This window comes from Corvus kubaryi, unplaced genomic scaffold (genome assembly GCF_017639235.1).
Source record: "Corvus kubaryi isolate FWS band 111438036 unplaced genomic scaffold, C.kubaryi_AGA036_p1.0 132, whole genome shotgun sequence".
Lineage (NCBI taxonomy): Eukaryota > Metazoa > Chordata > Aves > Passeriformes > Corvidae > Corvus > Corvus kubaryi.
The window spans coordinates 6,325,498-6,352,785 of NW_024580666.1; the positions used below are offsets into that span (position 1 = coordinate 6,325,498).

The 27,288-nt window shown below is 39.3% G+C and overlaps 1 protein-coding gene across 13 annotated transcripts in view; it reads left to right on the forward strand.

Moving 5' to 3' along the window:
- The first annotated feature begins 398 nt into the window (after positions 1 to 398).
- PTPRM (protein tyrosine phosphatase receptor type M) overlaps positions 399 to 27,288 on the forward strand; it is a 454,918-nt gene continuing 428,028 nt past the window's right edge. For 8 of the 13 annotated variants that reach the window (XM_042031118.1, XM_042031154.1, XM_042031200.1 and 5 more), the window contains exon 1: positions 400 to 804. In XM_042031118.1, coding sequence (XP_041887052.1) covers positions 732 to 804 — 73 coding nt within the window. In that variant the 5' untranslated portion in view covers positions 400 to 731. Of the gene's footprint in view, positions 805 to 27,288 lie in introns of all 13 variants that reach the window. The other 5 variants (XM_042031191.1, XM_042031209.1, XM_042031227.1 and 2 more) reach the window with 2 other exon arrangements.

Here is a 27,288-nt window from a genome sequence, read left to right on the forward strand (position 1 = left end):
ACAACTTCAGCGCCGGCGGCTCTGGCCGGGGCTGGCCCGCGGCAAAGTTACCGAGACGCCTAGCTGAGATTTTTTTTTTTTCGGTTCCTTCTTCACTTCCCCCCACTTTGTCCACGAGCTTTCGACATCGTCCTCCCCGGCACAAAGCCACCACCTCCTTAGCAAGCAGAGCCGCGCTTGGGGCAGCGGGGCGGGAAGGAGACGCGAGCGCTTCGCCCCCACAGGCGGCGGTCGCCCCCGAGCTGCTGTCGGCGGCGGGGCCCGGCCGCCTCGCCCTCTAGCGGGGGAGAGCGGCGGCGCCGGCGGCTGGGCGTGACTTTCCGCGCTCCCTTCAGCCCGCCCGCCCGCCCGCCGGGGGGGACCGCGAGTCAGTCAGGGAGCCGAGCTGAGCCGGGACTAGCAGCGGCGCCGGCCGAGGAGGCTCTGGGATTAAGGGTGTCCCCTCGGGCACCGGGGGAGGCGAGCGGTACCCGCACGGCCCCCGGGGCAGCGGCGCGGCCGGAGGAAGGCAGACGGGCGGGCGGCCGCCGGCCACTTCACAGCCTCTTCCCTGCTCTTAACTGCAGGGAGAGGGAGAGGAAGGGTGAACAGCCCGCGGGGCACCAAGAGCGGGAGTCCGGCTGCCCCCTCCTCGCCTGCTCCCCCGGACTGGAGGGGGGCGAGAGGGGCGCCTCCTACTTTGGCAAATACTTTGGCACTTTGCTGGATCCGGAGCAGGAAGGGCTGGAAATATGGGGAAAGTTGGAACTTGCCTGGTTACTTTGGCCGGACTTCTGCTGGCAGCGGGAGCGCAGACGTTCACAGGTAAGGAGTCGGTTCGCCAGCCCGGGGCCGGGCAGCCTTCCCGGGGGCCGGGCGGCGGAGGGGCAGGGGGAAGCGCGGGCACTTCGGAGGTGGTGGGGGTTTGGTTTGGGTTTTTGTTTTCTTCTGTATCTTTTTTTTTTTTTTTTTTTTTTTTTGCTCCCCATCCCCCTGACGGGTCTGACACTTCGGAACCGCTGCGTAGATGGGGTGGAAAAAGTGTCCCGAGGAGGCAGCGGTGTCGGGATGCCGCTCGGCTGGCGCCCCTGATCCCGATGGAAGGTCGAGAGGCTGGCGGGGCTCGGGCAGCCCTAGGGCAGGGCTGGAGGGACGGGCGGGACTCGGGCTCGCTCCGGCGTTTTTCCGCCGCTGACTTCCCGAAAGTTTCCCGCTGCCCCGGCACGGGGGGCGGAGGGGCGAGGTGAGCCGGTCTCCGGCGCTCCGCCCGCCGCCACGGCTGGCGACGGGGCGACGGGGAAAGGAGGGCTTGCGGTGCTCCCCGGAGGGGCCGGCGGGGCCCCGCGGCTCTGCCCGCCCGCCGGTGCCTGGGCGCTGGCCCCCGCCGCTCCCCGCCCTCGGCGCTGCTCGGAGGTGCGGCTGTGAGACGCCGGCAGAGCCGAAGGGAAAGCCCCCGCCCCGCGCTCCCTGCAGCCCCCCGAGCGGCACCTGAGAGGGCAGAGCAGAAGCTGCCCTCGGCTGATGGGTGCCGGCGTTCACAGCCAAGAGGAGCCCGGCCAAGTGCCCCATCAGCGGCAGCTTTCCTCTGTTCTCCGAAGCCCCAGACCTGCAGATGGTTATCTTGGTCTCGAGTCCCCTGCTTGCACCCCCGTCCTATTTGTATGTTGGACAAACCCGTAATTTTAGGCAGAAATTTGGATTGTGAAATAGTTCTGCGTGCTCCGCTGCAAAGAGTAACTTCAGGATTTTTTTTGGTTTGTTTTGTTCCTAACATGAAGTTAGTGCAACTGAAAGCACGTTAAATTGAAGACATCTGGTCTTCAGCTCGTGCGAAGTTTGCTTTGATCTGGTGGGAAGCAATACTTCTGGCTCCTTGTTGCTCAGGCTGCAACAAAATAGTTTATATTTTGCACATTACATGTTGCTTCTATGCAGCGCTGTAGCTAAACCAAGTTTATGGCTAGGAATTGGTGGTCTGGTTTAAAACTTCTTAAAAAAGATTAAAAATTCTGGTTTTATATTTGGTTCCAGGGACCTCTTGTATACGTAGCTGCATTTCCCCTAGCTTCTTGAGAGCATTTTTACTGCAGATGAGGCAGAAGATCTCCGAGTAGAAAAATGTTTTGTTCCAAGGTGATATGTAACAATGATGAAATATTTTTCAAACACTCCTATTAGAAGGAAACTGTACTCTGCAGCGAATTATGAAACTGGACTCAATTAATATTAGCTCTACAACTCATTAATGTTGGAAGTCTAGCGTCCAGACTTCAATGGGAGCACTTGCTTTAATAAGACAAATCTGTAACTCATTGCTGACCTATGTGAACTGTCTTACTTCTTGTTTAAAGTTAAGCTGGGGCGACCCTTCTTCTGGATATTTAAATGGCTTGTGCATGCAATGTGCTGATACTGTACTGGGGCCAGCATTGAAGTGCTGTTCGTGTTGCTGAAGAACAATCCCACATTACTGTTTGATTTGTATCCATTGTATTCATTTACCTGACACACACTGTGGGGAGAACGGTGCTATAAACCGCAGACAATTCACCAATGACTTGTGCATGCAGTTACTCCAAGGGTGCAATTCCACACCTCCTGAAGTACTCAGTAACAGAGGCTGCTATTCACACACTTCACTGAGGTTGCAAAGGATGGCATGGGATGCGGAATCTGCCCTGTCTTCTCCCCATGTCTGCATATGTACATGTATGTTAAATATTGAAAGTAAAGATTATTTGTGAAGATGCATGTACAGGGTTTTTTTCCTTTTAGTATTGATTCTCAGCACTTGGAACAAAATTGATGATATTTCCATTTTTGTGCTTTACCATATGAAACTTGTGCCTGGGTGTCATTTTTGGCTGGGGGGAAAACTTGCTGTTTCTTTTGTTGAAACCTTGATGCATTAGCATTATAGAAATTAAATGACAGAAAAATCCATCCTTGAGTTGGGTAGTTATCTTTTGTAATAGCTGTCCCTTATTGCAGATGGGAGTTATATGACTAACCTGTGAAAAGTTTAAAAACAAACAAAGAAGAAAAGAAACAAAGCCAACTCCACACCTCTAAGCAGAGTAGCAGTGTGTGAGTTAAGAGCCTTGGCATTTATAGTCCCATTTTTATTTTTGCCCTTTTCTAAACTGACTGATTCCTTTCACAAAGATTTGTTCTAATGTTACATTCAGCTATTGTCTTATTTGAGTTTCTTATTTAGAAAATAATCTTACTGAAATATCAGGTCTTGGCTTTCTAAGGCCTGGGAGCTTTCAAGTAATCTTTTGAAAGCAGCTTTACAGTTAATGAGATTTTCTCTGAGTCCTTAACTAAAGATTTTTAAATTCTAGATTCATCAGTTCAAGAAGTAAATGATCTCAAGAATTTGAATTCCAAGAGAGGTTACTGAAAACATTGTCTTAAATGGACAGGGCTGCTTATCCTAAGTTTTTGAAAGTAGCTGGGCTCTTTCTGCAAGATTAGTTTTGGGTTTGGGTTTTTTTACTATTTCGTAGTTTCTTTCTTAGAAACTGTAGCACACCTAATTTAGCTGGCGTTGTTTATAATTTTAGCAAAATGTTATTAACTTGGTCTCATGTGAAGGCTGAATGCTAATATTACAGAAGTCCCTGAAAAGTGGTGTTCAATCATAGAAAATGCCACTTGCCTCCACCGTGTTCCTTCTTCCACCTCCTTGGTAGGTTATTCACGCTAGGGAAAGCAATTCGCTCCTATAAGGGGTTTAGGTCAAACATAGAGATGTGTGAAGTTAGAAGGGACATTGTAAACTTAAATGTTTGATCTCACGTAACCTGAAGGGTCTGGATGGGATGAGTTCTGTCAAATACAAAAGCGGGGAGCTGAAACTGAAAGCAAGGAAATGTACAATAGAACTTGGAAACTGTGTTTTTATGAAGGCATTCGTGTTCAGGTAGATGTAAATGTGCACACAGCCTGAATTCTGAAATTGGTGCTTCTTGGTTACAAGCTGACTCTTACAGAGGGAGGGCTCTTATTAGTCTGCTGTGTTCTCTCTTGCTGTGAAAAGCACCAGGGTTGTATGTTAATACTCTTCTTATGGCACTGGTTTAAAAAGTTTTAGTTTTTCTCTGAGCAGGAATGAGTCTTACTGCGCTGAGAGGGATGGACAGACTGACTAAAAGTGCTTGTAAAAGGCTGTTTGTAATAAACCAGGACTAGTGGCAATTACGAAGAGAAGAAAAGGAGGAAAAGTGCTGTACAAAACTTGAAAATTACTTGTCCTAGTCAGCAGTAAAGGCTTTACGTAAAAAATAGTAATTCTCAAGCTATTTCATGGATTAAAAATGCAAAACCTTGCATTCTGAATAGATGTTGTGTCTTAGATTAATCTGCTCATTTTTGGGTGTAGGCACTTTAAAAAGGAGGATCATATTTTCCAGAAAAGAGATGTAAGGAAGAAGTTTGACATGCTGAAGTTGAAACTTACTGTGATCATGTTGATGTTTGGTGACTGCAGAGAAAAAGAAAGAATATAGGTTAAGTCTTCATAGGTCCTCTCCTAGCTGAAATGAAGCTCCTAGCAATGTCTAGAAAATAAGAAGTTTCTGATATAATTAACTGTGTTTAAAGAGATTTCTCAGACTATTCAGGATCTCTGTTTGAAAGTCTGTAATAGCTATTCTGATGACAATAGCAACAAAGAGCTCCAATTGTAGTTATATCTCACTTTAGCAAATTCTGCTTTTGTTTGCACTGTTTATTCCACCTGCTTTTTTTTCTCTCCACACATCCATCAAGTCTGTATTCCTGCATCTTCTAAGGGAAGTAACATATGGTAGCGAAAATGCAGCTTTGTTAGTGTCTGGTGCAGTTGTCAGCTCATCTACAAAATGATTCCAGCTATAGGTCATAGCATGGACTTGGCCTCACTAAACAGTGAGAGCTGTGGGGGAAGATTCTCAAATCAAACTTCCCACTGTTAAAGACATTTTTGCTGCTGCTATTACAGCTGTTAGGTGAATAGGTGAATGACTTGATTTCTGGTTTACATCTAAGACTATTCATATTTAAAATACTCCAGCAAATTAATGGAAGCATTTTGAAAAATCAGCTTCTAAGTGTGATGTTGGTTTTTTTTTAAAAACTTTTTACAGTTACAAAAATGAAATAAAATTTGTGTTCCCATGTAAACTGGAATGTTCTTTAGAATGCTTCAGGTAAAAATGAGTCAAGGCTTTGGAAGTGGCACAATTCATCAAAAAAGAAACTATATGGTGGGTATGTTTTTTGTTTTGGGGGTTTTTTACTTCATTTTGCTGTTCTGGTTTCAAAAGATAGTAATGAAATGTCATCAGAAATTAAAAATAAATTCTACAAAATATTGCAAGGATGTAATAACACTGGGTGAAATAACTGCTATGGTGTTTATTTGGTCTCATGATTTAGCAGTCGTCAGAATTCATGAGGAAAACAAATCACAGTGTCCTGAAACAATAAAAGCGCATATAATGTATGAAATAGTAATATATTTAGTGCTCACAGAAGTTGCTAGATTGACAGCTAGAGAGACCAAATCCCCAGGCAAATCACAAAACAGGGTAGAGTGAGCAAGCTTCTGAACTCCACCTCACTAATATCATTTGAGTCTGACCTGGAGACATGTGGGGATGGTTTATTTCTCATGTGCGCTCACCCACATCCCACGACGGTCAGTGAAAATGTCAAACAGACGAGTTGCTGGTGGCCGGGTCAGTTTTACACATTCCTGCTGAAACAATCCCTTCAGTTTGCATCGTTGGAGGGAAGAGAGTAAGTGTAGACTTGATGGAACAAAGTCCAGTGATGTTGTAAGGTCAGGATCTGTGAACTGATCCTGTATTTCATGTGTTGCAACTTTATGCTGAAGGAAATGCTTTTTGAGAGGGATATCTCTGGTGTTTAAAGCTTGTTAGTATCACTGTCAAACACTTATTTCTATGCTATATCACTAAGTTCTGAAGATGTTTCCCCAGGAAATGACATGCAATTATGAACCTTTCAGCTCACAATTAAGACTCTTGTGTAAAGAAGTAGTAGTTTTGAAAATTTTCCCAGGAAGAAATGGTTTGTTAATGTGTGAATGCAGCTGAATTACATACTCATTTTCTGTAGGAAAAATTGAGAATCTTCTTCATATTTCATTTAATTTCATTTGATTTTGTTGGTAACTTCCAGTTCTGTTATTTTTGATGTGTAATGTTACATGCTAAAGACACCAAAACCAATTTGGAGCACATGGTCATATATTTAGGGGAAAAAAAAAAGTAGCAATAAATTTTCCTATGTCAGTCTGTTCACCCAAATGTATTCAGATACTTCTTTCTGAATTTTGTAATGTCTTCCAGAGTTTTGCCTGCTGTGATCTGCTGCTGATCACTAGGTGTAGCTGCATCTCTAAGTCCATTTTTCTAAGCATAGAAAGAGAAAGGGCTGTATGTAAGCTGGGCTTTGTGAGAATGTAGATGTGTTTGGATCTGGGGAGGTGTGAAAATAGATGATGGAATTTTGTGACCTAGAGAATTTTAATCCGTTAGTGGCTTGTTTGCATCAATTTGATTACAATACAAATGAACTTTTAATTACTTGTAAAAAGGCTGATTTCAGTATCAGTGTTAGTATTCAAAAGAAAGACAAATGAATACTCTAATATGACAAAAATACATAATAAAATGCATGAAACCTCAAAGAAATTGTCAGTACTTTCCTAATGTTTTAAGTGCAAGAATTATTGCTGCAGAGATCTGATAAGTTTTGCTTTAAGGATCAGTCAAGATGGTTAAGATACAACCTTAAGTTTTGTGTGAGTACATCTCCTCACAACCTATTAAGAATCTTTCCGATCCGTTCAAAATAATTATCAATGGAGATGATGTTGCTGTCAGTGGATTTCTGTTCTCCTTTTGGCAGAAGGAGGGGTTGTGTTGGTTTTTAAGCCACGTGGCTTCCATTAATGCTATGAGGAGGTATAGCGGGTAAGGTGCCATATATGCTTTCAAAATGAAGGAAAGACCTTTTTGTGCCCAGATTTCTTAGAGGAATAACAGTAAAAATTAAGGTGTATTTATTCCTCTAGGACATACCCATGCTCAGTATCTGCAGAGAATAGGAATGAAGTGTCTCAGCCAGAAGTGTCTGACTCAACAGTGACCCTTTGGCACATAACAAACAACGATAAGAGAAAAAAGTAATGACCACAGTTGTTCAGACAAAACCAGGGCAATATTAGCAGGAAGGAGTTCTGAAAACAGGTGACACTTAGTGTGTTTTGGGGGGGAAGGTAGGAAGGAAAGTACAACATTTGCTGGAAGAATGGGAGATGAATGTTACTAGAAAAGATGTAAAAAAAAATAATCTGAGGTCTAAATGGCAGCTAAATTACTTGTGGAAAACAGAAGTGAATTTATAATTATTCACATTTTCTTATTTTTTATTATCTTCGTTTTCAACACATTTGTTTTTAATAATGTATTCAAGGCTCAAATACGTCTTCTGACAACTTTACATAGCAATAGTTATCTTTACGCATATGATTAAATGTAATGATGTTAATGAATCTTTATTTTTTTCTGTGAAATGGTGTAAACCCAACATTTTGCTTATGAATTTGTTTGTTTTTTCCCTCCCCACCCTCCATGTGTCATCTGCCCTGATTTAGAACAATAATTTTTGGTTACAGTGGGGTTTTTTGAGGGGTAGATTAGCTTTTTTATTGCTCCCCCATTTTTTTGTCTTTTTAATCTTCTTTACTTTTAAGCTATTATAAATATCTCTTACAGCATTTTTTTGTTAATCACTAGAAATGTGTTTTTGCTCTGGAATAACTAACAGCTAATTACCTCTTTCATCACTTCAGTTCTTCATCTTGTAGGAGAATGAAATAGAGCATCACATGCCTGTAGGAGAGCAGATTTTTTTTTCCCACCACACATATTTGGGGGGGATTTTTTGCTTGTTTGCTGTTTTGTTGTTTGGGTTTTTTTTAATGTTTAAGGCATGGTTATTTTGGGGAAGTTTTCAGAAAGATCCTGCTTTATTATTTTGAATCCTGTCACATCTTTTATCCTGAACTCTAAAATCAAATATGGTTTAGACTATCTATAAATAAATGTAGTAGATAGAATACTTTTGTCAGTGGCCCTTTGTTTTGTTTCTGTAGCACATAAATGTAGGCTCATTAGGTGAAAGAACTGTTTATTTGTGCTGATAAGATTCAAACATAAGATTGAGGAGGATATTACAGCAGTTTCTGTGTACTTTAGGTGAATAAATAGTGGACCAGTAAGGTTTGCTTGATGGAGTTGTTGTTACAGACAAATTAATAGAGTGGCTCTTCACATTTTTTTTTCCTGGTGAATATACATTAGACTGAGTAAACAATTTCCACCCATGATATGTGCACTTACATACTTGTGTGTGTATATGCCTGTAATCTGTGTGCTAGTTTGTCTGTCTGTGTCTTAAAGTTGATGAGTTTTTATCCATTAGCAGACCTTTGCATTTTTCATGGTGTACTGGAAGCAGAGGTAGTGGCAGGGGGGTTGTATTTTTTTTTTTTCCCATTATGGCCAGATAATTCCTTATTTGGGGGCTGATGCTTAGGCTTTCTGCTATTGCTGATACAGTAGTTTGTGACCAAAAAATGGTCATCTACATGCACATCTTAAAGTTTTGCTAAAAGTCCATATAGTTTCTGAGGGTAGAGTTTCTCATAGTTTCTGAAAAAAGGATCTCCAGTGCTGAGAAAAAGTGTATTACCCGGTTATATCTCAAGGAGAGGCAGAGGTTTCCTGAAGGGATTCGCATTGTCCTCTACCTCCGCAGAAACTTGTGTTTGTCTCACTTCTGCTATTTTTACCTTCATGTCTTTCTACTGTTTTAATAAACAGTTCAGTGAACAGTTGAAAACAAACATGAAAGTCAATTCCCATCTCAGTGAACTGTGTGAGGCACCATAACTGACATAACTGTTTTCTTTGTAGCTGCTTAGTATAAGTTGCTCTTTCTTCTTATGTGATTCGTCCAGGGTTTCCTAACAATAGCTTGCTCAGAGTGTGCTCAAAGGCATGGCAGAAACATGCAAGAAAATCTGTTTGTTTCAAGGTGTTTGACACTGTTTGCACACCTGTTAGTACTATATATAGCATTTTGTAATTGCTGTGATTTTTCTGTCAATCAGTATAATTCAGGAACAGCACTGTTCTGATGATTATTTTGGAAGTTAGTAGTGTTTCTTTAGTGTAATGCATCTTTTTTACTTAAGTGTTTTAAGATATGTCATAAAACCAAGAAGCTATTTTCTCTCAGTGGAACTTTCTGAGCCTGGAGATTTTTCTGGTTCCACATTGGGATGACATAGCCTAATGTGAACTATGCCCCTGGAGCACAGCATGAAGAAGATATATATATAGATAGATAGATATTTTTATTTATTTTTTTTTTAAACTCCTGTTGTAATAGTTGCTTAGTGATCAGAACTCCCACATAGGTGTGGGAGATCCGGATTTAACTCTGTGCTCTGGCGTTTGACTGTGACATGGGTGAGGATCTTCATAGCCAGACTAGTTGGAATTTCATCTTTTTTTCCCTCCATGGTTGAGAAATCTGCTAAATTTCCATTTACAAAAAATTTTAAAAAATGGAAGGTGACAGCTCAGAACCCCGAAACAAATTTAAAGAAAATGTACAGCAGCCGCTTGTCACCGCCTCTAACTTCAGTTTTCCCTGGAAACTCAAAAACATGGTTAAATACTGTCACATGTTTAGGAGATAGAGGCAGTTATGGACATTTCCAGGAACCATAGTTATCAGTGGGGTAGTTCTTATGTTAATGACTGGAAATGGCTATAGCCTTTTTCCTTTAATGTTACCTTTTCTGCATTCTGCAGAGTGGATGAAGATTATTTTACAAAGCACTACATTCAACACTTTAATATAAGCACTTTACGTAACACATCACTTAAGCTGTTTTGAACTTCTGCAGAGATAGCTTGATACTGAAGTAATTTCTCAGTTATGTAAGATAAATTGTTGTGCCAGTAATAATTTTGAGGCACTGTGGAGCTGATGCCCTCTTTACCGTGTCTGAGAGATGTCATCTTGACTCTGTCCTAGCTCAGCAACTTTCTAAATAGGAAAGAAACCTTTTGGTGTTAGGCCTGTGAGCATCACAGACTTTTTTGTTGGGAAACCAACTGAAGTTAATATCTATTTAAAACCTTAGAGGGTGAAAATGTGAAATGGAAGCCTGTGTGTTGCCCAGCATTAGTACTTGCTGTTTATAGTGACAGCAAAGCACAATGGATTGAAGAGCATGTATAAAGTTCATGAGGTGTGTTTTATTTATTTTTACTTCAAGAATTGTTGTTAGAATTGCCTCCATAAATCTAGGCTAGTAAGGGATTTATGTGAATTAGTGTAGCACTTTCATTTGTGGATTTGGAAAACACTGGGGTTTGTTTTATTTATTTAAGAGTCTTCGAGACAAGCACATACCCTTTAGAGCAAATATGCATTCAAATTGCATAGGGCCCAGGAGCCCAAGACAAGTTGAAATACTCTCTTGGCAAGTAAAACCCCTGACTTCTGCAGCAGCCATGCACCACCGGCAGGCACGGATTGGGGTTTTTAAATGAGTCTTGCAGAAACTTCAGAGCTGGATCCTTACATGTAAAATTGCTCTTCGGAAAGTTTTTAGACTAGAATCAGGTATTTCTTTGCATCCTGAATTTTGGGCAGTTAAATGTTACCCTTGTTACCCAAAAACTTTCCATGGCCACAGAAAGGTGTGAACATAAAAAACCTTAAAATGTTTATGAGGTCGTAGCCCAGTACATAGCATAAGGTATATATGTAGGAAAATGATGCGGAAATAACCCCTTAAAAATAATTTTCCTCAGATACTTCTGTTCTGTTTCCAGTCGTAGACAAACATACTGTAGTGCCTGTGGGTTGATTCACTGGCAGATGATTGCTGACTGCGAACTTCAGCCTTATTCACCTGTACCTTCCTCTGTCACATAATGGAGTTGGAGTGCTGAAGAGCAGATATTAATTCTGACTTGGAGAAGGGGTGAAGCATATGTTCAGACTGAGAATTTCAGGTAAAGACTGTCTGGGCTTTATCTAGCTAAATGGCCAAGGTCAACTCAAGGGGAATTAGGGAATGTAAACAGTGCATGCATTGTCTGCTGCATTTGAAATTTTTTCTCTGATTTCTACAGAGAAACAGATACAGCCTTTGGAGGTTCAAATTTTTATTTTGGAAGATACCTGTAATGACTTGGTGACAAATGGAAATGGAAAGCAGCAGCTGTGGAGTCATTCTGACATCAGTCAGATGGTACTTCAGAGGTTTTGGTTACATGCACTGGGTTGCAGTTTAGGGTGCCACATGGAAGCTTGCATTTTTAAAGTTTCTGCTTGCCTGTCAGTTCTGTTGAGTCCCTTGCAAAATATGGAGCCAGGTTCTGATGTGTAGCCCAAACCCCAGGACCACGATAAGAGCTGTCCATATTTTTGAATTACATTCAATTCAAAATGAACTTGTGGTTTCATGAATTGTTCCACAGTACATCTCCTTCAGTCAAGTAGTATCTGGCATGCTTGTTTGCTTCAAATTAATGCTCATTGTGGGTGGATCACAGCTTTGCAAATGGCAGTTTGGGAACCATTCGCTGGCTGTGAGTGAGAAATCTCACATTTCCAGAACTCAGTCTGTTGAAGTCTTCACAAATTGCAGAGTGTCACGCTAGATTTGTAGCAGTGAAAAATTAATTCTTGCTTGTACACCAGGATTAGAGGATGTGTATTTCTAGACCTTTGGGAGCATAACTGCAAAGAAATGGGATCTGTATGCTTGAAACTGGCTTTGAGAAAATACGTGACTTTCATAAGCAGCCCCATTCCTGTAATTTCAGTGCTTTGACTCTGCCCAGTGGTCTAGCAATAAAAGAAAGAATTGACCAATCATAGAGATCTTCCAGAGCTGTGTACTGTGGAACTTTGTGCAGAGGAAGAGGGAGGGTTCTTACCTGCTCTCAGTTCTAAAATTGTGCTTTAGTACAATGTGTTCCACAGGAAATATAATACATATTTAACAAAGCTGTTTACCACCAGACCACCTTTAAGAATACATTGCTAACCTGCCACCTCCAGAGCTCTCTCCACCTCCTTTTCTCTGTTCATGCCGGCTCCTCATCACTGTATTCCACAAATAGAATCATAGAATGGTTTGGGTTGGAAGGGGCCGTAAAGATCATCTAGTTCTGACCCTCTTGTCATGGGCAGGGACACCTCCCACTACATCAGGTTGCTCAAACCCCTGTCCAACCTGACCTTCAACACTGCCAGGGTTGGGGCATCTGCAGCTTATCTGAGCAACCTCAAGTGCCTCACCAGCCACACAGTAAAGAAGTTTTTCCTAATATCTAATCTACATAAACTCTCAGTTTGAAGCCATTTCCCCTTGTCCTGTCGCTACACTTCCTGATGAAGTGTCCCTCTCTGGCATCCTTGTAGGCTCCATTCAGATACCGGAAAGCTGCTGTGAGGTCTCTGTGCAACTTTCTCTTCTCCTCTTCTTGAATAATTTGTGCCTTCCTCGGCCACCTCTGTCCTTTGGACAGCAATGACTGAGTTGGGGAGAGAGCTGAGCCTGCAGGATGGTAGCTCTGATGTGGATTTTCTGTGTTGCTGTGGGGCACTTTTGCCCTTACAGTTTGGAGAACTATGTGCATGTTTTCAGAAGGCTGCAGAGCCTCTGGGCATCTATGGCAGAAGCTTGGGGATACAATTCCTGGCTGCCTGAGTATCATGCATAACATGTTAGGCGTTTTGCCTTTTTTATTTTTCCTTGAGGCAGATAAGACCAAAATGGTCCCATGCATGTGCTAACACATGTGACAGCAAAGCATGTGCTTATACATAAGTACTGTGAGCAAGTGAAGTTTTAAGTCTTGCTTTGCACTGAGTGCAGTCACACTGAACACTTGATAGCAACAGCAGGCAGTGCTGGTGGGGAATGAGATACAGCGGCCAGATCTAGATTTCAGACCAGATGGACATTGTTCATAATATTATTTGGGTGTGAATGGTTTCTACTAGAGTGTGAAGTAAACTGATGAAGATTTTTTGTTTGTTCAAGCTAAAAAGAATTAACAATACTGGCCCTAATTATACAAACGCAAGCTCAAATCCTCAGGATGAGTACAGTCACTTTTGGGCATACTGTCAAAGTAATTACAAAAAGCTCCTGTTGACACAATAATTGCAGATAAATCAGATGTTAACGCAAGTCAGCATGAACACACCAATATTGGCATTTTGTAGAAATGTAGTTACACATATAGTTTTCTGGAAATTGGAACAGCACTTTTCAAACACAGCAACTGAAATTTTAGTTTCTTATAATAAGTAGAGTGGTTTTTTAGCCTACCTTTGAAAATTCACCTGGAATATTTTTCTGTGAGAGCAATGTGCCATTAAATACCATGCTAGAGATATCAGCTCGTTTTAAAAATCTTTTGGGGACTGTTTGTGGGAAAAGATGGCGAAGAATCTTTCATTTCTGATGTCTGCTTCCCTTCTTAATAGATACAGAATAAATGTGGTTTGCAAAGATTTGGAAGAGGGTCACTTCTTTATTCAAATATTGCAGTTAAATATTGTATAATATACTGTCCATACCTTGGGTTGACCTGGGTTTGTCCATGCTGACATGTTAATTTTGGCCCTTGTTTCTATGTGCACTTCTAATGCATATGCAGTGTATTTCACACTACCAGTACATATTTTTACTTGTTAAAATTATGCTTTAAAATGAGCTCAAAAGTTCCCACTCTGTACTTACTGTGCAAATTTTTATTGTGGTTCCTACTGATGAAAGTTCAATATATGAGCAGGCTGCTGGCCATGCTCACATCATCCTGTACAACGCGATTTATGTTGCATTAGCAGAAGTTGAAGTGGTCTATTAAAGCATTCAAGTTTTCACTCCCATATTGAGAGCAGCAGATTCCTTAATCCTCATATGGCTGATGTCTCTGCTGGAGTGTTAATAGATAGTCTAATTTGTGAGCTAAATTACTAATTGTATTATGAGCCTAAACCTTATTAAGCCTTTTGTATAGAATTAGATCACAGAGCTTTGGGAAGCTGAATGCTGGTTGGGTTCTGTCTCCTCTCTTTAATGACAGGAGCAAGTTTTACTGGCATCTTTTCTTCAGCACTACATGGGTCTGAGACTGCAGCTGATTTCTTTTGCTGGCTTCTACAGTATCAACAGAATCATAAGTTTGAAAAGTGGAGTGACTTTTAAGAGCAGCTGAAGATTTCCAAATAGGGTCTCAGGTACCCAAAAGCAGTAAGATTCCGTGTTTAGCTGAGGTGAGGCCATGATCAGGACTTGAAAAGGATTACTCTGATCTTGTGTACACACACTGGGTGCAGATCCACCTGTGTGGGAATAGTTTAAATCGTTCAAAAGCTGTGTAATGACTGCAGTTGTATAACAGGATAATGGATTTAGTTCCTGTAATAGTTCAGGTAGATGAACTCTTAACTTAAAGAAGTCACTCAAGTTAGATTTTTTTCTGAAGATGCTTGCTACCCACCTAGAGATGGAAAATGCTTGCCTTATCGCTAGCTATGCAGTAAATTTCATGAGCTCCTCAGCTGCTTCTGTTCAAATCTATCTGTTTTCAGAGTTGGTTTGTGCTCCCCACTCTGACTTTGCCCTGGAGTGAGCCTCCTAATGCAGCCCAGTTGAGGATGGAGAGGATTGCCTCCAGCAATGAATCAGTAATAAACAAACAACGTGTGACTTTGGATTTTGACGTCACTTGCAATAAATTTTTATGTTGATGTGGAGGATGACTGTGAACTGTTGGTGCCTTTGATACAGGAATATTGCTCTCAGGGCAATTAATTTTCTTTAAGAGAAAGTATTTACAGCTACTCCATACATTTTCTTGTGCATACACAAGATAGAGGTGCAGTGTTACGAAGTTTTACTCTCTTCACTTTAAGCACAACAGAACTCTAAGCTGTTGTGACAAACTGGTCTGTTTCACACCTGAAATTCTCAGAGCTCTGTATGTACTTAATGGCTTTGCTTTTTGCTGTTGTAAATTAATGTCATTTGACATGCATGGGTAATAAATGAAATTAATAGGCTGTATGGCTTGTATCACATCTTCTTATATTTTTAAAGAGCTTTTTCTGTTTCTGTTCTTGCATTACATCTAGTGTTTCTGCATCACATTTAGTAACATACTTTTTAGAGTATAGTAATAAAAAAATCGGTGTTTGTCCTAAGAGAGAGAAAATCAGAGGATTCAGCACTGGAGTTTTCCATGTACATTGGTTCTCTCGAATTACATACTGTGTTTATTTATTATGGTATGGTGAGTAGAGCAGCCAAAAGTCATTGCCAAAAGCTAATTGTCTTCAGGTGTGTTCTGTAGAAGTCTGAATTTCTTAGGACTTTCTGTGTAGCTCCCAAATTTATTTGGTTTTTGAAGTATTTTGGTAGGTGAAGAGTTTTTGAGGGAATTTTTACATGTTTAAAAAAATCTAGTATTCACCTAATCAAATACACCATGTCTGGAGATGAAAACTCAAGGGCTCTACATTCTACATTTCTGCTGAAGAGGGGTAATCATCCTGAAACTCACAATTGACCTTGTCTACCTTTTGGTAGCAAATGCAACTTGCACTGGCTTAGATTTACAGATGAAATAATTTTGGGATCCGGGAATAAGAGAACTTCAGAGGTTTTTGTATGCTTAGTCAGAGGCATGGCTAGGAATGCAATGACTGTTCCAAATCAGGCTGCTGCTTCTGTAGAAGAGAATAATGCAGGTCACTGAGGTACACACTTCATTAGAAAGGCTGAACTAATGTTATAAACCCTAAAGGCCTAACCTGATGTCCTGGGAGGGACTGAAGTGATAATGTTGTGCATGTATTCAGAAAAGCAAGTGAATTCCTTTATCTCTAGACTCTGTGCTCAAAAAGTACTTTATGAAGAGTGCCTTTCTACTCTAATTTTGTTTAATGGTCTTGTTAACATTCGTAGTCTGGCCCCGATTGATTTATATGTGGGGTGTGTTTGATTTTGGTTTTCTCCCTTAGGATAATGAGTGGTACTGAACATCAGTGGCATTCTTGTGGTGGTTTTCTTCCTGCTCTTTTTGTACAAAAGGCCAGGAGTTGGTTGACATAAACATCAAAGCTGTATATATATGCATTTTTGTTTCATCTAGTATGCTACCTTTTTTTAAATTTTTTTTTTTATTTTCCGTTTGGTAAGGATTCTTCAGAACCTTTTTATAAGTGATTTTGAGAATGAGCTGCTATACAGCTGTGGTTGGGAGCTGCACTACACCCATCCTTCCAAACAGCATCCAGCCCTGAAGAGGCAGAGAGAAACCATTTCAGTCATACTTTCACGCTTACTGTGTAGGAGACATGCTAGAAGCAAAAGCTTAATCTTAGAACTTAACTTTTGAAAAATACAAATAAAAAGAATCAGACATTCTTCACCAGTTTTGTGGGGTTCTTTTTTCTTTCTCTTTTTTCCCCCTGTAAATAAACTTTTGTGATTATGAGAGAGGGGATGGGAGGACGGTTGTGAGATAACTACCTGCTTTACAGTGCTAATTATGGTATATATTACATATTAATAGGGAATCTTCTGTTGCCACAGGCAGAATCTCCCAGTGGGAGATACAGGAGAAAGCTATCTCAGAAGCAGGGAGCAGTGGAGAAACCTGGCTCTGCTCTTTTGTGCGGTGGCAGCACGGGAGTTGATGTTGTTCATTGAAGCAGGGGGGGCTGCTCTGACAAACCTTGGAGCGTTGCATCCTTGCCGTGGAAGAAGATAGTGCTGTACTGGCTCAGAGAGAACTGAGCTCTGAGCGAGGGAATTAGTTCCAGAAGTTTTTCAGGGATTACTACCACTGTCACTGTGTGAAATGTAGGGACAGTTTGTGCATGGACCTGAAGCTTTATAAAAGCATTGCAAACTAAGAGCTTTTCAAGGTACATTTAGTTGCAGTGCTTTTCTGCGTAGATTTCTTATGGTCTCCTATATTGCATTTATGCCATGGGAGTTTGAGATCTGTGGCCTTGGTGTTTATTCCTAAAGGAGGGAACACTTGTATATTAAAAAATAAAAGGGAAGAAAAAAGCATAACTGTGTGGTTGTTATGTTAAATGAATTTTAAAGCCGATGAGAAGAGGCATTCAGAGATGAGAATGCTAGGGGGGAGAAATGAAAGCACATTGAAGCTGTTTCCCCTGGAGGGCTTTAGGCAGGATTGAGAAGAAGTGGTGCATACTGAAGCCTTGTTTATAGTCTTTCACTTACTGTTAATAAAACAGGGATGTTCTAAAAGGTTTCCATAATTAAAATGCAGTCCTTGAGTATAGTGCATTTTCAGAGTGGTCTAAAGCCCTGCTGCCTCTCAGACTGCTTAAATCACTATTTATAAAAAATGCTACAGTGGACTTAGTGTTTTGAAGTTGTTTTCGATCAGAATGATGTTAGAAATGTTGGGTATTGAATAAATGAAAATAGAATTTATGGGAAAGCTGATAGGCGTACAAATTGACTGGTTAGTAACTAATTACCAGTAAAGAGATTGTTTTCGCCTTCTCTCTTTTTTTCCATAATTGGCTGAATATTAATAAATTAGGTTTATTTCTGGAAAACAGCAAGTTTTAATGGTCTGGCAGAACTTAATAAGAAAAAAGCTAAAGAATTAGCATAATAAATAATTATTGCTTCCAGGGTTTTTATTGTTAAGATAATAAAATGTTAAAAAGCAAACCACTTGAGTAGAAAGTAATTGCACTGACAAGCACCACACAGCTAGCATTCACAATAAAGTAAACCTTCTCTCAATGTCAACCTGATTTGCTATCCACATAAATGCTTCCTCACATTATGGAAATGTGCTTTTTCTATCAACAGAAAAGAATAAAACTCCTGGCATCTAATTAATCTTGTCTGACATTTGATTTCATACTCAGGTTAAAACATGAGGCAGGTGGGTCTATCTTTGCCCCCCCCTCTATGTGCATGACCACAGGCAAATCTCTCCATTAATGTCAAGCTGCATCTATGTGTCTGTGCCTCTGCCACATGTCAGTCATTAATGCATTAGCATTGCTTGGATTTGGCTCACATGCACCAGTTTTCTTGTCTGGAGGGCTTGGTAAATAGGGAACCGCAGGGCTTCAGCTCTGCAGCACAAGCATTTCACCTTGACCTTCCCTGTAAAGGAGGAGGGATTCTACTGTATAGGAGAAGGATTAGAGGTGGTAATTTGTAGCATTGGGAGTTTCTGAGTTTGTATGATCAAGGAGAAGAAAGAAGCAAAACTGATTGGGCTTTGACATTTTTATTGATTAAGAGTGCTCTTGTTAAAGACTCAGAACTTTTAATAGTGCCTAAATGTATTACCTGCAGTAGTTTAGACTTGTTGATGGCAGGATTGTTTCTCTAAAGTGCACCAAAAAACTCAATAAAACTAGCTGGATGCATTATGGGTATTTTATTTTCTGAAGTTCGAGTTAATGGTTTCTGCCAGAGGCAGTGGGCAGCACTTGAAAATGTGGTGGGTTTGACCTTGTGTGCTAAAACCTGGGTAACTCTGTTGTATTTTTACATACTTAGGGAGTGCAATCATTTAAAAGGAAAGTTAAGAACTTAGGTTCAAGTAGGAAAATCTGTCCTTAGAAATAAAAGTGATAATATTAAGCCATTTCATAATTAAAATGACATTAGTAAACTGAGAGATACCTTCATTAACATAGTTTACATATTAAAATATTTTCCTATAGTGTTTGCATGCAATCTCCCATGGTATTGGGAAATAAATACTTGCTTATGAAATCAGAAAGTATTAGAAAGAATCAGTTTTCTTTTGCTGCCTAAATGCAAAAAGTAAAAATGTCACTGGTGAAAAATGTCTGCTTCTGGTCTTTTGTATTTTCTAAAAGTTAAATTCTAAGCTTTTGTTTCTAGTGCCTGTATCCTACACAGTAATTGTGTGTTAGTGAAATGGTTTCTGTCTGTATCTGCAGGGCTGGATGCTGTTTGGAAGGATGGGTGTAGTGCAGCTCCCAGCCACGGCTGTATAGCAGCCCATTCTGTAAATCACTTATTAAAGGTGCTGAAGAATCCTTACCAAAAAAAAAGGAAAAAAAGAGAAAAAAACAGGCAGTGTACTAGATGAAACAAAAATGCATACATTACAACTTTGATGTTTATGCCAAATTGGTTTATATGAATAGTGCACTACCACAAGTTAATAGGCAAAAATTGTAAATGAGCCATATTCTCATTATGATGAGCACTGCAGTGAGTAGATAACTACTTCATACGTCACCTGCTTCTGAGCAGTGACAGGTAGAATCTGGCACTAGAGGAATTAGCATTTAGAGACCTAAAAAGAGAGAGATTTACTCATGATTGACTTTTGGCAACAGTGGCTTTCAGTCTTTGTTACGTTTTGACTGTCTTTTGTAATCTTAAAAGGCAGCCTCACCAGATGGAGGTAGAAGATGGAGCCAGAAGATGCCGGTCTGTGCCAAATGAGGCTCAGCTATGAGGTTCTTGCTGTCAGGGTTTTCCCTGGGTATTTCTTGACAGATTTTGCCTTCAAGAAGCAGATCTAGAAACCAAGAGGAGGAGCACTAACACAGCTTTGGTTCACACTTACTAGTTTTTTCCACCTTGAAGAATGAATATTGCTGGTCTAACAGCTTTTCAGAGACTGTGAAATGTAAATGTGGAGTTGGAGAAATGCCATCCCACTCAGTATCCCGTGTCGGCAGAAGCAGCAGATTTTTTCAAGAGATCAGTTGTAATGCTTTGCATTTATGTGCTGCAGTGTCTTTTCAGTTGCTTTTGGGAAGGTTTCAATTCACAGAACAATTAAAGGAGGAAGAGTCCTCTGAGGGTTTCCCAGCTGATTGTCTGTTCAGCAGTGAGAGAGTTGATTTCAAAGGTGTTGCTCAGGTTGTCCAGTTGAGTTCTGAGTTCTTTAAGGATGGAGGAAGGTTCTGCAGCCTCTTTGCATTAAATGAACTTGTAAAATATGATCTCTAAAAATTTTTCAGTAAGTTAGAGTAACATTTTTGTACAAGAAGAAATATTCCAGCGCATATTAAAATATAAAAGGTAGAAGTTAAAGGATTTTTCTTTTAGGTTTCTGAATGCACTGTGTTTGACATGCATCTGTTAGGAAGGTCTTTCTTAATACCTTTCCATAATGTTGACAAATACTTTTTAAGGGTGTCAGTAAAATAAACTCATGTTGCTTTCTGTCCTAATTTTGTTCAGAATGGGTATGGTTGTACCAGTGACTGCTTCTGATTGTCTTGTTTTTTCAAATAATAAAATGATGACCTATATAAGAGAGTTGCTCCAGAAAATATTTTAATTTGGTTTTCAGATTCATGTAGCTTAAAGGCCTAGACTTAACTACTTTCATAGCAGAAGTTTTCATTGTAAGGTACCAGCATTCTTGTTTAATAACAGGGAATACTAGAGCTCTCCCTGACAAAGGTGCTTTTTTCACTTAAAAAGTTCAGCAGAAAGAAAGTACAGGACAATACTAAACAAAAAACAAATTACGGCACCAATAAAATGAGTGAAATGTATTAAAAAATATCCCAGTGGAGGGCAATTCGTAGTTGAGGGTAAGAATTACCGATTAGTAACTGAGTTTTGTCCCAGATAACACTGGCAGGGAAAGAAAGGTCGTTACTCTGTACGTGTGAGACTGTGGGGAGTTTTAAAGCAGTGGAAGGAGGAATGAGTGATGCCTCTAGAGGAGTTTGTGGAAAGGAACAACAAGCACAAACATGCTTTCCTGATGCAGAAGATCTAGAGTTTATTATACCATGTCTGAAGATTTTTTCCTATACTTTTTCTGTTTCCTAATTCATTTAAGTATCGTTGGCTGCCATTTCAGTGGAGTTCCATAAATTCCAAGTGCCTGAACCTGAGAATTCCAAGAAACCTGAACCTTTCTCTTTGTTTGGAGAACAAATAAAAAAAGACGCAGAGAAATGGGCCTGGCTAGACATGCTTAGATCCCAGGCATGCTGCTATTCACGGGGGTATTGGTTCATTTGAGACACATGTAACTTAAGTCTCCACTGCTGTTCTCTTTCCTTGTTTATCCTTTTGGCAATAAATTTTGTTCTTGCCAGAAATGTGCTAAGTAATTAGATGACACATGATGGTCATTTCCAGGGGATTAAAGTTCATGTTTTCAGAGAATTCTAGAGTTTATAGTCACAGTAAAAACATCTTGCTAGTAATCACTGAACAGTGATAAGGTTATAGGTTATTCTGTGTTTAAATTAATTACCATGTCAGACTTCTAATTAGGACTTGGTATATTATAGCTGAGGTTTCACAAATTACTAAAATAAGTGTCTTATCTTCTTTCTTTTTTTCTGTCCATGTTTTGGCAATCTCCACAGGCTCTGTAGAATCAATGCCATAAAGTCAAGATTCCAGGTGCAATTCTTGCACTGTTTAAAATGTTTAGGGATTTTTTTAAAGTTCTTTAAAATATTGCAAAGGGGTTCTTTTTATTTAGTTACTGCTGGTTTAGGTAACAGGACGCTGATTTCCTCTTATGAGGGGATAAAATGCAAAAGACTAAGTGCCATGCTCTGCCAGTAGTCATGTAGCTGCTATTATTTGTGTTCTTGCATATGGACATATAAATGCCAATTTTAAGAACTGTCAGTTCAAAAAGAGAAAAATAAGGAGTTAAACACCACCAGTTTACACTTGCACATCAACAGAATTGTAAATGTTGGAGTTGGTGTACACAAAAGGTATCTGTGAACATTCCCCTAGTGCTAACATTTGACTCAGGCCAGCAGGAAAATTTAAAAAGCCAAAACAAAATAAACCTCCTAAATTTAGAGTCTCTTTTTCCATTCACAGTCTCATTATTTGACACTCTCAGGACTCAACACACTACTTTTATTTAGCCTGTTTTTCTGCATTAATATCCCATCCTTCTTGCTCTGGTAGTAATTGTGACTGTTTGGTGGAGTGTTGCTTGCTGGTGGGAGGAGGGCATTTTGAACAGAAGCTGCTATGGCTTGAAGCTTCAAATTCTGGCTAATTTTACAGTGGCTTTTTAATGCTACACATTGTTACTTGTTGTAGGACTGAAATTTATCCCTGTATGAATGATGGATTGCATTTCCATTTTACTGTTCCTTTGGTTTCTTGTCAGTAGTTGGTGACCAGAATGCTTTCACAGCAATGTTGGTGCAGTGTTTTGTGCGTGTGGTGATGGCCTTGAGTTTTTGGTGTTTGGGGGAGAAGAGAGCTTTAGGCTGGGGTAAGCTTGGCTGCCAGTGAAGGCTGTTACCAACAGAGATGCATGAATCTCCAAGCAATGTCAACAGTTCCACCTATTTTTGGCTGTAATTATGTTGTATTAGAATATTTTAATTTGTCTGATACAATGCTATTGGTACACCAGAGGTATTTGAAACATGGAGAAGAGAGAGGGAGGATATAAGCAGAACTGGGAAAAGAAAGGGAATAGAAAACACAGGGTGGAAAACTCTGGAAAGCAGAAGAGAAAGAAAAAACAAATGTGTGAGGAATGCGGAACATAAAGAAGTATTTGTCTCATTTGTTATGTGTAGGAAAAGGAAAATGAAATTAAATGACAGGCAGCAACAAACTAAAAGTTTTCAGTTTATTAATGAGAACTAGTTATATCATGTTGCAACTAAACAGATTATATCTGTCTGAAGAGCTTTTTTTTTTTGTGCACCTGCATTTAGGTAGATTTAGCTCTGTAACTTAGGTCAGCCTAATTTTTCAAGTTCTTGTATACGGATTGGCCATAAGTAGGTACTGTGTTGTTTCTTTCTTTGCAATGGTAGTTGGCCCTTAAAAAAAAAATCTTTAAAATTATGAAACTTTATTTTTAAAAAAAAAATTTCCCCACTTTTCTCAGTCTGGGCAACCCACTATGTTTTTAATTGAGCATGAAATGAAAATAGATTTGTTTACTCACTTAGTTGATGTTATCTGACCTGTTAATACTGGCAAAACTGCATTGGGGCAAAGTTTCAGGCTAATGTGTTGCTCTTCTTTTTTTGCTGACATCCTTCAGAAGCCATAGTGTTTATAATTTAAAACGAAAGCAAGCAAACCCCAAATGAACAAACAAACCCCACGTGGTAAGTTTAAAAATAATATAACCATGATGTCAATCCTTTTCCAAGCTGGCTGATTGTACAAAGCAAATAACTGATGTTTCAAAATAGTCCAGTATATCTGTATATGGTATTATGTGGGTTGTCATTATCGTTACAGAAGTCACAAGATAGATATATAGAGATATATATATACACACACATGAATTATATACTACTGAGCTTCTGCTAATACGTTCTTATATCTATTTTAATGAATTCCAACATGTATGTGCATCACTAAAATAAACTGAGTTTTCTGCAGCTGTGAAAGATCTGTATCTATATTACGTGTTTGAGTTCTTCAGGCAAACGTGGGAAAACGCTTCAGTCTTGTATACTTTCACTTCATCAGTGAAAAATGTTTCTGTGGTGTATATAAGTTTAGTGATTGAAACATGATTTTGGTTCTTATCCAGATGATGGCACAATGTAATTTACTTATTTAGTGTTTCTTGGGGTTTTTTTTTGTTTCTGTAGGGGAAGTATGTGATTGGACAGGTGCTTTTACATTGGTGTTGCATGTAGCCTCTTACGGGTACGTTTATATGGAATGAATTATTTAAAATTCTGCCTTTTTCAGAAAATGCCCTACATATTATGACTAAATTATCTTTTGACTTTAAATATTTATTAAGTACGCAGTGGAATTCCAGTGGTTAATTGGTTTTGGTGCAAATGCGGGACATAATGTAGTTTAAGGCTAGGTGGAACTATTAGATCATGATCTCTGGGGCACAGATCAAGGATTATTGCTGAATGAAGAACAACTAATGCTGCACCTATGAACATCAGGAGAGGAGTGCTCAGGAGTTAGTGTGTGAAATCAGATGGCACTAGTTCCCTTTTGAATAGACACAATGTGGCTAACTATTTGAAAAACACAGTGTTATCTTGCTTTTAGGATTTGTGTATGAATAAATTTCCGTGATTGGGTTAAGGTGTGAATGTACATTGTACTGGCAGTTCTGTACCAGCTGTGCAGATGGGGTTCTTGAAATGATGTGCGTGCAAAACAGCAGCGTGAGCCACCAGTGCTGGCAAAGCAGAGCAGGCAGCCCAGCTGGAAGATATTCCAACTGCACTAGGAAGAGTATCTATGCAGTCTTTATGGTGCCTTATGCTGTAAATTCCTTCTCTTGGGATTTTTTCTCTGTGTGTGTATCTTATGTCATTTCTTAAATGGAATTCAAGTTCTGACTTCATTATGCTGTGTGTTTATTACACTCCATTTCACTTTTATTGTCTACTGCAGGAGATTCAAGAAAATCTTTTGAGTTGGTCAAAAGATGATGATTATTTTAAAAGATTTCCCCTTTCTCCCCAGCATCTGTTACTGGGTGGCTTGCAGTAGCTGTTCCTGATGCTGGCATCTTACAAACTTGAAGAAACAACAATAAAAACCCAACAGACAGTCCAGAAGACGTACACACAGAGACAAGAATTTGTTGCTGTCGGTGCGAATTACATTGCCGCAGCTGTTCAAAGTTAGATGAGCATGCATAAACGTGACAGCTATTGTGATTGTTGAATATTTTTCTACTTTTTTAATGTTTCACTTTCAGCGATTCTTTTCCCTTCTTTGTGTTGTTACACAGTCCAGTTCTCATCTCCTGAATGTAGGTGCTGCTGCTTAGGGCTGCAATAGCACTCTTACACTGATATATTCTTACTTTGTACCAAGGCATTTCTGGAAGTTGAATTAGTGAGTGAAACAGAAGCTAGGCAATGTTCTTTATTTATTTTTTCAGAAGATCTCAAAGCAAGGAGATTAACCATACCACATCATCTACCTCCCTTTGAAGCTTGTGACTAAATTGTAAATGGAGCCTATGCTATTTGTAGCATAAAACAGAATCACCGAATATGCAGCGTTGGAAGGGGCCCGATGAAAGATCATCAGGTCCAATCCATTTTGTTATGAGTGTGTGTATTTTTAATAGAGTCAATAATATTCACCTCCCCACCCCCCTTTTTTTTATTTTGAGTTGTCAGACTCCTTGAAAATTTATGTTAATTAGATCTCCCATCATTTCCTCTCACGCAGTTGCTGCTTCTTGGGAACAGTGCTTGTTGTATGCTTCGTTGCTGGTAAAGAAAGCTTGCGTATTCTATAATTGGAATATTTCTTTATTCTTTGCTTTTTAAAGTTATGCTGGATGCAGTAGGAAAACCAGATGCTCTCTCAGGGTGATGTGGGTGAAATAGAATCCCTTTGGGGATTACTGTAAATGCTGGTTTCTAATGTAACAGCTTTTAATTGTATTGATTTAGCTAATATTTGCAACTGAACTGTTGCTTCCTGAGCATTTTGTAAACGTTGACAATAATCTAAGGAGAGAAGGATGATGTCTTGGTGCTTTTCCAGTTTTCAGATGTTGTAGTCATATTGTTACAGCTTAGTCAAAATTCTATATGCACGTGCAAAATGTTTATGACTTAATAGTAAAACCTTGGAATAAGCAAAACTTTGTTGCTACTTGTCAATGTGTTCATTGTGAGCTCTTAATTAATTCTAATAAATAGATTATCAAGGTTAATTTGTAAATATTTCCACTTTTTAATAACTATATTAATAAATGCTCGTATTTAAAGCTAGAGGTACTTTAATTTTTTAAACTATTGTTTCAAGGGTACATATATAAAAATACATAATAGGTAAAAAGTATAAATATGTCACATGATTTAATGTTAAAAAATATTTAGCATGTGTGCCAAGCTGAAAAGACATGTGCTTATTCCCTCCACACTCATCATCTACAACTATCTTTCATCAGATCCCGGAGCACATTACAAAGGAAGATAAGTTTCCTCATTTTATGGAGGAAATGTGGATCATCTGCCTTATTGATTAATGCAGCACTTTTGGGGGTTTTTTTTTTGAACATGTCATAACAGCTATAAATGCCTCAAAAGCTCTTGAAGGCTGTCAGTCATGGTGGAACACGATTTTATTGTCTTCTGCAGGCATTCTGATAAGATGCCTCCTTATGTGATTGGATATGGCCCTCCTATAGAATTTTGTGTTCTCCTTAACCAATGCAGAGATGGACTAAAGGAAAGAGAAGTTCAGGTGTTTGAGCTGGATAAATCTCCATGGATGTAACACTTGGTTTCTAATGCAGCATTTTACATAAATGAATCTAAGGCAACATAATTGTGAATATACATATACTTCTGTCTCTCTCAAAAATCAAATGCAGGCATTTATAATAGTTTTATCTTTAACACTTGTGTCCATTCATCAAGTACATTCTGTTTAGGGGAAGCTTATGCAATGTAAACTTCCTGAAAGCAAATTTTATTTGAAATTTGTAGAAGTTTTAAAAATCTACTCAAATACTACACTGTATAGATTAGAATGCTTATCTGCTATGTGTAGATTGGACTGATCTGGAGAGATAGCAGAAAAAATTAGCCTAATTTTTTGTATTAATTAAACAAGACGTATTAGTTATGAAGCTCTTTGTGCAAATAATCTTTTTAAGTATATTTTTACCAGTCTCATTTAAACTATCATGTTTTAATATCACTGTCTTGTAATGCAACTGCTGTGACTTACTAATTTGCCACTAATTTTTTATTAACATAATGACAGGAAATTCTAATAAAATCAGTTAAGTTGATACTGATTTGCTATGGCTTTGGTATTCTGTGTTGGGGTGTAGAACGTTTTGCTCCCATTCTGATACACAATTTGCTGAGAGTTTGTTTTCTGTTTTTCAAAAACTGTGTATGGACAAACCCAGCCACTTCTCTGGAAATAAGTTCTGGAAAAGTTTGTGAAACTTCTCACGGCTGGTCTTAATTATAATTGAGTAATATGTGAAGACTTCTGTGCTAGGCTCGTAAAGTGTTTTTGCAAAGTTTTATCCCTGATCTGCTTCAGAATAAAATATTTTTGTTACTTTTACTCTTTGTCTGTTTCAGCCAGGAAAAAGCAGTAACAAACCTTTCCCTTCTCTGTTAATTTATTTTTCTGTGGGAAAGTCTTCTAAATTCTTGCTTTTAGGAGTACTTCCATTGAGTTAAAGAGGG